We start from the raw sequence: 12,486 nt of genomic DNA on the forward strand, positions 1-12,486 counted from the left end.
GTTGCTCAGCGTTCCTTCCGCCCTGTTGCTCAGAGTTCCTTCCGACCTGTTGCTCAGAGTTCCTTCCGCCCTGTTGCTCAGAGTTCCTTCCGCCTGTTGCTCAGCGCTCTGCCTGTGTTGCTCAGCGTTCCTTCCGCCCTGTTGCTCAGCGTTCCTTCCGCCTGTTGCTCAGAGTTCCTTCCGCCTGTTGCTCAGAGTTCCTTCCGCCTGTTGCTCAGAGTTCCTTCCGCCCTGTTGCTCAGAGTTCCTTCCGCCCTGTTGCTCAGAGTTCCTTCCGCCCTGTTGCTCAGAGTTCCTTCCGCCCTGTTGCTCAGAGTTCCTTCCGCCCTGTTGCTCAGAGTTCCTTCCGCCCTGTTGCTCAGAGTTCCTTCCGCCCTGTTGCTCAGAGTTCCTTCCGCCTGTTGCTCAGCGTTCTGTCTGTGTTGCTCAGCGTTCCTTCCGCCCTGTTGCTCAGCGTTCCTTCCGCCTGTTGCTCAGAGTTCCTTCCGCCTGTTGCTCATAGTTCCTTCCGCCCTGTTGCTCAGCGTTCCTTCCGCCCTGTTGCTCAGCGTTCCTTCCGCCCTGTTGCTCAGAGTTCCTTCCGCCCTGTTGCTCAGAGTTCCTTCCGCCCTGTTGCTCAGCGTTCTGTCTGTGTTGCTTAGAGTTCCTTCCGCCCTGTTGCTCAGGGTTCCTTCCGCCTGTTGCTCAGCGTTCTGTCTGTGTTGCTTAGAGTTCCTTCCGCCTGTTGCTTAGAGTTCCTTCCGCCCTGTTGCTCAGAGTTCCTTCCGCCCTGTTGCTCAGCGTTCCTTCCGCCCTTTTGCTCAGAGTTCCTTCCGCCTGTTGCTCAGAGTTCCTTCCGCCTGTTGCTCAGAGTTCCTTCCGCCTGTTGCTCAGCGTTCCTTCCGCCCTGTTGCTCAGAGTTCCTTCCGCCCTGTTGCTCAGAGTTCCTTCCGCCTGTTGCTCAGAGTTCCTTCCGCCTGTTGCTCAGAGTTCCTTCCGCCTGTTGTTCAGAGTTCCTTCCGCCTGTTGCTCAGCGTTCTGTCTGTGTTGCTCAGAGTTCCTTCCGCCCTGTTGCTCAGCGTTCCTTCCGCCTGTTGCTCAGAGTTCCTTCCGCCTGTTGCTCAGAGTTCCTTCCGCCTGTTGCTCAGTGTTCTGTCTGTCTGTTGCTCGGAGTTCCTTCCGCCTGTTGCTCAGCGTTCTGCCTGTGTTGCTTAGAGTTCCTTCCGCCTGTTGCTCATAGTTCCTTCCGCCCTGTTGCTCAGCGTTCCTTCCGCCCTGTTGCTCAGCGTTCCTTCCGCCCTGTTGCTCAGCGTTCCTTCCGCCCTGTTGCTCAGTGTTCTGTCTGTCTGTTGCTCGGAGTTCCTTCCGCCTGTTGCTCAGTGTTCTGTCTGTCTGTTGCTCTGAGTTCCTTCCGCCTGTTGCTCAGCGTTCTGTCTGTGTTGCTTAGAGTTCCTTCCGCCTGTTGCTCAGCGTTCTGTCTGTGTTGCTTAGAGTTCCTTCCGCCTGTTGCTCAGTGTTCTGTCTGTCTGTTGCTCGGAGTTCCTTCCGCCTGTTGCTCAGCGTTCTGTCTGTGTTGCTTAGAGTTCCTTCCGCCTGTTGCTCAGAGTTCCTTCCGCCTGTTGCTCAGTGTTCTGTTTGTCTGTTGCTCGGAGTTCCTTCCGTCTGTTGCTCAGAGCTTGTCGATCTGCAGCTCAGAGTTCCGTCTGCCTGTTGCTGTAGAGGTCTGTCTATCTGCTGTGGTTTGTCTTCTGAATTGTTTGCCAGCCGTCTGATCATGCCATTGTATCTGTAGAAAGCTGGATATTCCCCCTCTTCAGGATTAGTCATTAGCACCCATTCTGCTTTCACCAGCTTTTGATCTTGTGTTTGTTTGAGCCTGTGTGTTTCTGCCTTCCTCCCCAGGTGATGGTGCCTCCCCCGGGCCAGAGCCTGAAGAGGTGACCCCTACCCAACCTCAAGGCCCTGTGGGAGAGGAGGCTGCTCTGGTGGAGCAACTGCGGAAGGTGAGCAACACCCGACAGATTCTCCCCCCTTTTAACCAAACGATTAGGGCCTGGAGTTTCGACTGGGTTCATAAAGCTTCTCAGAGTAGAAGTGCTGAACTAGAATCAGTTTTGCCTTTCAGATTGTAATGAGTACTATTATATGGACACAGGGGACCTGATCCTAGATCAGCACTCCTAATCTGAGATGTTTTATGAGCCCAGGTCAGATCACAAGGTCAGGAACAACTCCTGGCCCTACATGTGCTGATCCCACTGTAACTGTGTCGTACTCTATTTTGTAGAACATCGAGTCGCGTCTGAAAGTGTCCTTGCCCAGCGACCTTGGAGCAGCACTGACCGACGGGGTCGTACTCTGCCATCTAGCCAATCACGTGCGGCCACGATCCGTACCCAGCATCCATGTGCCCTCCCCTGCTGTGGTGAGTGTTTACACACGTTATACGTGTGGTGTGGTGAGTGTTTACACACGTTATACGTGTGGTGTGGTGAGTGTTTACAAACGTTATACGTGTGGTGTGGTGAGTGTTTACACACGTTATACATGTGGTGTGGTGAGTGTTTACACACGTTATACGTGTGGTGTGGTGAGTGTTTACACACGTTATACATGTGGTGTGGTGAGTGTTTACAAACGTTATACGTGTGGTGTGGTGAGTGTTTACACACGTTATACATGTGGTGTGGTGAGTGTTTACAAACGTTATACGTGTGGTGTGGTGAGTGTTTACACACGTTATACGTGTGGTGTGGTGAGTGTTTACACACGTTATACGTGTGGTGTGGTGAGTGTTTACACACGTTATACGTGTGGTGTGGTGAGTGTTTACACACGTTATACGTGTGGTGTGGTGAGTGTTTACACACGTTATACATGTGGTGTGGTGAGTGTTTACAAACGTTATACGTGTGGTGTGGTGAGTGTTTACACACGTTATACATGTGGTGTGGTGAGTGTTTACACGTTATACGTGTGGTGTGGTGAGTGTTTACACACGTTATACATGTGGTGTGGTGAGTGTTTACACACGTTATACATGTGGTGAGTGTTTACACACATTATACGTGTGGTGTGGTGAGTGTTTACACACGTTATACATGTGGTGAGTGTTTACACACGTTATACGTGTGGTGTGGTGAGTGTTTACACACATTATACATGTGGTGTGGTGAGTGTTTACACACGTTATACATGTGGTGTGGTGAGTGTTTACACGTTATACATGTGGTGTGGTGAGTGTTTACACACGTTATACATGTGGTGTGGTGAGTGTTTACAAACGTTATACGTGTGGTGTGGTGAGTGTTTACACACGTTATACATGTGGTGTGGTGAGTGTTTACACACGTTATACGTGTGGTGTGGTGAGTGTTTACAAACGTTATACGTGTGGTGAGTGTTTACACACGTTATACGTGTGGTGTGGCGAGTGTTTACACGTTATACGTGTGGTGAGTGTTTACACACGTTATACGTGTGGTGTGGTGAGTGTTTACACACGTTATACATGTGGTGTGGTGAGTGTTTACACACGTTATACATGTGGTGTGATGAGTGTTTACACACGTTATACGTGTGGTGTGGTGAGTGTTTACACGTTATACATGTGGTGTGGTGAGTGTTTACACGTTATACATGTGGTGTGGTGAGTGTTTACAAACGTTATACATGTGGTGTGGTGAGTGTTTACACGTTATACATGTGGTGTGGTGAGTGTTTACACACGTTATACATGTGGTGTGGTGAGTGTTTACACACGTTATACATGTGGTGTGGTGAGTGTTTACACGTTATACATGTGGTGTGGTGAGTGTTTACACGTTATACATGTGGTGTGGTGAGTGTTTACAAACGTTATACATGTGGTGTGGTGAGTGTTTACACGTTATACATGTGGTGTGGTGAGTGTTTACACGTTATACATGTGGTGTGGTGAGTGTTTACAAACGTTATACATGTGGTGTGGTGAGTGTTTACACGTTATACATGTGGTGTGGTGAGTGTTTACACGTTATACATGTGGTGTGGTGAGTGTTTACACACGTTATACATGTGGTGTGGTGCATTAGTGAGATGTCAGAGTTAATTTAGTCAGTGTGTCTTTCTGCAGGAACATTACACTTCAAGCATACCAATATAACAATGCTCTTTTTTACCTTGCGAAACATTTGCATTTGGGTTATGATCAGACACTGCTTTCATCCCAAATGGCAGCCTATTCCCTATGTAGTGCACTACTGTGACCATAGCCCTATGGGCCCTGTTGAAAAGTAGTGCACTACTGTGACCATAGCCCTATGGGCCCTGCTCAAAAGTAGTGCACTACTGTGACCATAGCCCTATGGGCCCTGTTCAAAAGTAGTGCACTATACAGGGAATAGGCTGCCATTTGGGACACAGCCACTATCATTGTCCCCGTTTTGTCTCTGTCCATCAAGCCCAAACTGACGATGGCCAAGTGTCGGCGGAACGTGGAGAACTTTCTGGAGGCGTGTCGCAGGATCGGGGTTCCACAGGTAAGACCTTCACACTAGTCCAATAAAGGACTGGCATGCTCAACTCACTAGTCTTCGTGCTAAAACATCTGTGTGTTTGTGATGGGTTAGAAAAAGCATATGATACAAGAGAACCTGTACTGACTGACTGTGTTCTTCAGATGTTACATTAATTTGCAAGCAGCAGATGGTGATCTAACCAAATTAGTTAAATACCTAAAGGCTACTTTCAGGTTTTTCTCTTCTATCATAAGATTTTTTGCACAGATTAGGGAGACAAACTCCCTCTACTACTCTGCTTTTTGTATCAACAACACAGTTTAGCCTAGTTCTCTGTCCCTGCCCTTTTTATCAGCTAACTCAGCTAACTCAACTGACAACTGGCACCTGCAGAGCTTTTGTAAACTTGACTTGGAGAGCCACTTGCCTGTTACTAACAGTAACTTTCTCTCTCTTTCCGCTCTTTCTTTTAACCATAACACTTCCCTTTCAAACTCATCTTCCATCTGTCCGTCCAAACAAAAAACTCCCCTATCTGTGTAATTTTAACCTTTGCCCTGCCCCCACCCCCCCTCCGCCGCCATTCTCCCCCCCCACTTCATCTCCCGTGGGGCAGGAGAGGCTGTGCACTGTGGAGGAGGTTCTGGATGGCCGTGGAAGCTGTGTTTACGGGACGCTGGGGGTCCTGCTCTCCATGGCTCCCCCCCCCCTCCTAATGCCTTCTCCCCCGGCCCAGCTGGCAGGCTTCGCCCTCTTCTATCTGTCCATCATGTCTGTGCTGTGTGCCCTGTACTGCCACCTGGTGCCCCACCTCTGAACTGTCTGTCTGGACCACACAACCCCTTCCTCACCTTAAGAAATGGCTCTCTACCACTCGTGCACACACTTGCGTGCTCACACACACAGAACTCGCACTCCTACGCGTTTCTCATTTCACATTGCGGCGACTCCCAACCCCGCAGCAGTATCCATTCAGACACAGCAGGCAGCAGAACTCGACAAGGGAAAAACACAAGAATGAGTGGACCTCTCCCAGTCCCGCTCAGCCTTAACAAAGAGGAGCGCTCGCCATTGTCTGGTTTGCCATCCACCATATAGTAGGTTTTATCTTTTGGTGTTCCAGTTGTTTGTTGGGGAAGGTTACTTGCTTCGCCTCAAGGAGTGGTGAGGTTAGGTGGGCACCTTCAATGCTCCCTCGTTATCCTTCTGTCATGTACTGGCACTGCCCCCAAACAGCGAGACTCTGGAGGTTGCTGTGTTGTCTGTGTCACTGAACGGTCCGCTACTGTACCTACCTACTGAACCTCCTTCTGTGCCTTAAGTTCGTCCGCCTGGCTATGTGTGTGTTTTAGATGGAACCTTCCCACCCGAAAGCGCTTCCATTGCACAGATGACATCAAAGTCGGAGTGCTTGTCATATGTCGCCTACGTGCTTCCTCCTCCCTCACTGCCCCTGGAAGAACCAACCACGAGTAATCTGACCAATCAACGCCAAGCTCTTCTCTCCTGACTCAAACACGGCTTAGCCTTAGCTGCAAAGTTAGTCAGACGTTTTTGCCTAATCAAAAAGAGAGCAGGTCGGCGAGGGTCATTTGCAAGCCTTTGAGTCCTTGCTGACACTCAATCAAGTATCCTACAGGCACCTTTTTCTATTTGACTGTCTGTGATCCAGCCCCCCTCTCAGTCCTAACGCTCATTTTGTGGCTCCGGGGTGATGTTTTCCCTAGGTACAGATCTAGGATCAGCTTCCCCAATCCTAACCTTAGTGGAACTGACGTCGACATGATGTAATGTTGTTGAACATAATGTTATGAAAATGCTTTTAATACATATTATATGTTTTAGAGCGCCTAGCACAAGCTTAGGGAGATGTGGCCACAGCCATATTGAAATAACGTCATGGGAATGGTAGAGCGTCTGTGCCTACTGTACTCATGGCTTTTTGATCAAGACTGATTAAGAAGTGAATAAACTAAAAGCTAAAACGACCAATTTGATATGGAACGACAATAAAATAATAACAATCATGTTAACAAGTCTGTATAGTCCGGTCAAAAATCCACTTGCATAAGTTTTTGAGCTCATTCAGATGTAGGCTACATTAGTGATTTTCACATGAGCAGGGGCTTCGGCTTTATTGTTTCCCGACATTAGTAATGTATCTAAATAAATGATATTCACAATAACAAAGCAGTTAGCTAGCATTGAATAAGCTTGTATAGTCCAGTCCAAAACCCACTTGCACATGTTTTTGTGTTCATTCAGCGAGCAAGGTCTAGTTTTGTTAAACATTACAGTATTTTTGACATGGGCATCGCGTCGTACTGTGTTAGCTAGCTAGCTAACAGCAAAAAGCTCAGCTAACCGCATGGTTGTGCCCACAATAATAGTCACTTTTGTAGGCAGATCGTGTATAAAATACATAAAACAGTATTCAATATGGTTTGCATTGAGGAAATTCAGATGTGCCAAACCTAGGAGAGGCTAGCTAGCTAGCTAGCTGAGCTAGAAACAGCTGGCTATAAAAACTAGTATTCAGTTAATGCAAGCTAACGTTAACTACAGTCATGTAGGTTGTTAAATGTCCACTCCTATTAAATCAATTGCAGCTAGTTGTGAGACTTACCAAATGATGCTGCCAATATTCATAGTAAAATCAATAATCCATAGTAAAAATCACTAGCTAGCTAACTAACAAAATATCAATCAATGATAGCTGAGCTTGGCGTGGTTTTGGACTAGCTCGCTAGCTATGATAGCCCAACCTGCACAGTGTATTTGTTTATTTTTTATTTAACCTTTATTTAACTAGGCAAGTCAGTTAAGAACAAATTCTTATTTACAACGACTGCCTACCAAGAGGCAAAAGGCCTCCTGTGAGAACTGGGGATAAAAAATCTGAATGTAGGACAAAACACACATCACGACAAAAGAGACAACACTACATAGAGACCTAAGACAACTACACAACATAGTAGCAACACATCATGACAACATCACCACATGGCAGCAACACAACATGGCAGCAGCACAAACATGGTAGACAACAATACATCACGCTAAGCAACCAGAAGTGTCAGTAAGAGTGTCCATGATTGAGTCTTGAGATGGAGATAAAACTGTCCAGTTTGAGTGTTTTTTGCAGCTCATTCCAGTCACTAGCTGCAGCAAACTGAAAAAAGGAGTGACCCAGGGATTTGTGTGCTTTGGGGACCTTTAACAGAATGTGACTGGCAGAATGGGTGTTGTATGTGGAGGATGAGAGTTGCAGTAGGTATCTCAGATAGGGGGGAGTGAGGCCTAAGAGGGTTTTATAATTAAGCATCAACCAGTGGGTCTTGCGCTGGGTATACAGAGATGGCCAGATCACAGAGGAGTATAGAGTGCAGTGATGTGTCCCATTAGGAGCATTGGTGGCAAATGTGATGGCCGAATGGTAAAGAACATCTATCTGCTCGAGAGCACCCTTACCTGCCGATCTATAAATTACGTCTCCGTAATCTAGCATGGGTAGGATGGTCATCTGAATCAGGGTTAGTTTGGCAGCTGGGGTAAAAAAGAGGAGCAATTACGATAGAGGAAACCAAGTCTAGATTTGACCTTCGCCTGCAGCTTTGATATGTGCTGAGAGAAGGACAGCTTACCGTCTAGCCATACTCTCAAATACAATTTATTGTTTATGCCATGTTACCTTGCTAATCTCCAACCGGCTAGCCTTCTAAAAAGGCTACTAACATGCATTGTAATCTGGCCTGCCTGTCAGACGAACCATTCAAGTGATGTCATTGATGACACGTTATCAAGATGGCGGCACACAGTAGTCAATGAGGCAATTTTCTAACGTTTTTTTTTTATAGCTGTTTTAAGGGTATGAACTTGCTTCTTTATCACATTTGGTTATCAAAATCACCTTTAACTTACTAAAATGTTTCAGTTCGTCTTTAACTATTAGTAGGGAAAATGCTAAACTGATCCAAGATCAATGTCTCGGGGCAACATCACTCCACCCATTTTGTTTCTCTGTGGTGTGTGATGAACGGGGTTAGCACTAGGCTGGTCCCAGATCTGTTTGTGCGGTAAGATGGCACAAACAGATCTGGGACAAGTCTAGGTAGGCACAAGCTGTGAAAAATAAAACCCTAATACAGTGCATTCGGAAAGTATTCAGACCTCTTGACTTTTTCCACATTTTGTTACGTTACAGCCTTATTCTAAAAAGGATTACATTTATTTTTTCCCTCATCAATCTACACACAATACCCCATAATGACAACGCGAAAACAGGTTTTTACCAGAAACACCTTATTTACATAAGTATTCAGAACCTTTGCTATGAGACTCGAAATTGAGCTCAGGTCCATCCTGTTTCCATTGTTCATCCTTTAGATGTTTCTACAACTTGATTGGAGTCGACCTGTGGTAAATTCAATTGATTGGACATGATTTGGAAAGGCACACACCTGCCTATACAAGGTCCCACAGTTGACAGTGCATGTCAGAGCAAAAACCAAGCCATGAGGTCGAAGGAATTGTCCGTAGAGCTCCGAGACAGGATTGTGTCAAGGCACAGATCTGGGGAAGGGACAAGTCTCTGAATGTCCTTGAGTGGCCCAGCCAGAGCACGGACTTGAACCCAATCGAACATCTTTGGAGGAACATGTAAATAGCTTATTTAGGCTTGCCATAACAAAGGGGTTGAATACTACTTATTCATTTCAGCATTTCATTTGTATTAATTTGTAAAAATTTTGAAAAACATAATTCCCCTTTGACATTATGGGGTATTGTGTGTATGCCAGTGAAAAAATTCTAATAATGTAATCTATTTTACATTCAGGCTGTAACACAACAAAATGTGTAAAAAGTCAAGGCGTGTGAATACTTTCTGAAGGCGCTGTATATTGCAGTGCTCTTATACTGTTCTATATGAAGACAAAGCACATCTTTAGTGTGAAAGAGAGAGCGAGTGTGGCTTTGTTCCAAATGGGACCCTGTTCCTTATAGTGCCCGATGGGACCCTGGTTAAAAGTAGTGCACTCAATACGGAATAGGGTGCCATTCAGGACAGAGCCTGTGTGGAGTCTGTTGTTGGTCTATGCTGAATGACAAGGAGTAATGTCTCTTCCGGCTCCGAAGAGCGGTGTGTATGTTCTCTGTGTCGGTGGTCTGTTTGCTTACAGTGTGTGTGTAACCATGTGCCTATCTCTTCTGTGTCTTCTGTTGTTGACCTTTCAACTCTTTCCCAGAGCTCCTTAAACAATAAAATGAACCAAATATTTGGTGTGACTTCCTTCAGTCTTTCCTCTCTCCTCGCTACTTCAGCTTGTTAACACATGTTCTCTCTCTCTCTCTCTCGCTTACTCGCTCCCCCCCCCCCCCCCCTATATTTGCTCCTGTGGGTTATGTTCAGTGGGTGTCTCAGTGCACAAGTCCCTACTTATTGCCTTTGTTTGCACACCTGCCCTCCTCAAGGTCAGGCCTTTGGATCCCATTCACCTCCTTTTCCATCTTATGTTGAGTTTGATGTCTTTCCATTTGTGTTGATGTCTGTTATCTTTTGGTGGTTGTTGTTATTATTATTTAGCCATCCATTGACATCCCCTTTTTTGTTCTCCCCTCTCCCGTTTTCCCTCCTCCCTTTGTCTTGTGTGTGTGTTTTTTGTATGCATGTGCTCTTCATCTGGCCTCAGACCCAGCTGTGCCTGCCCCTCCACATCCTGGAGGAGAGAGGGCTCCCCCTGGTGGCTGGGACGGTGCGTGCGCTCCTGGAGCTGGCCCCGTCCAAACACACAGCCTCCCCCGCGCACACCACCACTACCCCTCTGGCCATGTAGGGCAGCAGAGCTCCACACAGGACCCACCCTCTCGCTCTCCGAATGTACGTTACATGGCTTTCCCTCTCGACCACCCCTGGCACAAGGGTGTGCGAAGAGAAGAGACACCCTAAGAAATGCCCCCCCCCATTTCCCCCCGCCCCCTCAGCCATACAGGGGTACCCAGCCTTCTCAGACAGGTCTTCCCCAGTGGAGAGAGAAGAGAGAACACAAGTACGTCAAAGAAAGGGATGACTGTCTCTTTCTCAGTGTCCCCACTCAGACTGCTTACGACTTGCAGCCTCTAAAGACAGACAGACGGACGGACAGATGGACAACTGAGATTGTCCCAGACAAACGGTCAGTTGGACGGCGAAGAAGAGGGTTATTTTTATTTTCTATGACTAGTCAGTTGTCTTCTCTCTCACTTCTCTCTCCAGCCTCCTTTTATGTTCACTAGGGATTGTTTTATTTTGCACCATCATTATTATTATTGCATCTAATTTTTCATATTGGTTTTACTTTCACATGTCATGGGGTCAGGTGGGTGTAGGGGGAAGGCGTAGGAGACTAGGAAGTTGTTGGTTGCCTAAGTAACCCTTAAGGTCATGTGCTACAAAGAGCAACAGTAACGGTAGTGGTCCATCGTCATGGGAACGTTGATGCTGCCAACACTTAAAATGGCTGTTGTTAAATTAACCAGTCCTTTTTTTTTGTGGTCAAATCACGAGCTGGCTGAATCAAAACCGATGCTGGATTAGAGAGAGAGAGAGAGCGCTCCGGGAATTTCTCCGCTTCATACTTTCTCAAAATGTTGTGGACAAATATACACTGAGTGTACAAATCATTAGGAACACCTTCCTAATATTGAGTTGCACCCCCATTTTCCCTCATAACAGCCTCAATTCGTCAGGGCCAGGACTCTACAAGGTGTCAAGCGTTCCACAGTTGTCAAGTTGGCTGGATGTCTTTTGGGTGGTGAACCATTCTTCATACACACGGGAAACTGTTGAGCGTTAAAAACAGCAGCGTTGCAGTTCTTGACACTCAAACCGGTGCGCCTGGCATCTACCAGCATTGTCTCAATGCTTAAAAATCATTCTTTAACCCCTTCATCTACACTAATTTGAAGTGGATTTAACAAGTGACATCAATAAAGGATCAGCTTTCACCTGGTCAGTCTGTCATGGAAAGAACAGGTGTTCCTAATGTTTGTACACTCAGTGTGTAGTATAGGGTCATTATACAGAAGTGGTGCAAATTGGGGGTTGAAAAAATAATCACATTTGTATCCTATTTTTCCCAAACTTTCAGCGCACATCTTCCAACATATTTCAGGTAGACATATATACTACTCACACACTGTTTGTATTGCATATTTGAAATATTTACCTGAATTTACCTTACCCCCCCCCCCCCCCTCTAAATGTGTTATTACGAAACATAGTGGAAAAAGTTGCAATAAAAGGAGAACCATGCACAGTAGTTATAATTTTGATTAACCTTCTATTACAGATTAATTTGAGAAATTATTTGCAAACCAAATTAACAAAATAACAGGCGTTTCGGTGTCAAGTGTCACTCATAGACATAAATGGAAACTCATAAACTCTGATAGATGTAAGTTGTTTCAGTATAGACATTGCTATTGAGGGCTTCCACCATTTAAAAGTAGTCAACTGGGTGGGGATTCCTATGGGTTTGGGAGTGATCAGCCAATGATCAGAGAGCATTGGCTTCTTCAAATTGGGTTGCCTATTGTTTGTAAACCAAAGACTAAGGTAATATCCAGGAGCCAAGACCACGACTTATACCAGGACATTGGTCCCAAGATCCAGACCCAATGAGTTGAGACCATGACAAGTTAAAGACCGAATGTGGTCTTGAGGGGGGGGAAGCGACTCAGTCAGGCTTTCAACTTACTCCTGAAAGTTGTAGTAGTATAATGCACAAGGTGCAATTTTGAAATTGGGTAGTGCATCATCAGTTTTCCTCTGGTCATTGTAGACCTTAGAGCTATTTGTCAGAAAAGTCCAGATCAACTAGCCCATGTCAGCTAACATTTTTTAGCTAGGTTTTTTAGCCCATCGATTTGCAGGAAATAAGCTTTAAAAAGGCAAAATGTTCTCTCAGCCAACAAGAGGGGTGTGAACAGTTACATGAATGTGCTTGTGCCCATAGAAATAGATGTGGCG

The 12,486-nt window shown here is 46.1% G+C and overlaps 1 protein-coding gene across 8 annotated transcripts in view; it reads left to right on the plus strand.

The window, feature by feature from the left end:
- LOC311106060 (DISP complex protein LRCH3-like) overlaps nt 1-11,832 on the plus strand; it is a 75,476-nt gene extending 63,644 nt beyond the window's left edge. For all 8 annotated transcript variants that reach the window (XM_084148347.1, XM_084148349.1, XM_084148352.1 and 5 more), the window contains 4 exons: nt 1,882-1,982; nt 2,267-2,404; nt 4,422-4,499; nt 10,169-11,832. In XM_084148347.1, coding sequence (XP_084004473.1) covers nt 1,882-1,982; nt 2,267-2,404; nt 4,422-4,499; nt 10,169-10,312 — 461 coding nt within the window. In that variant the 3' untranslated portion in view covers nt 10,313-11,832. The remainder of the gene's footprint in view (nt 1-1,881; nt 1,983-2,266; nt 2,405-4,421; nt 4,500-10,168) is intronic.
- The last annotated feature ends 654 nt before the right edge of the window (nt 11,833-12,486 follow it).

The sequence above is a fragment of the Coregonus lavaretus genome (genome assembly GCF_964263955.1).
Source record: "Coregonus lavaretus genome assembly, chromosome: 30".
Taxonomy (NCBI): domain Eukaryota; kingdom Metazoa; phylum Chordata; class Actinopteri; order Salmoniformes; family Salmonidae; genus Coregonus; species Coregonus lavaretus.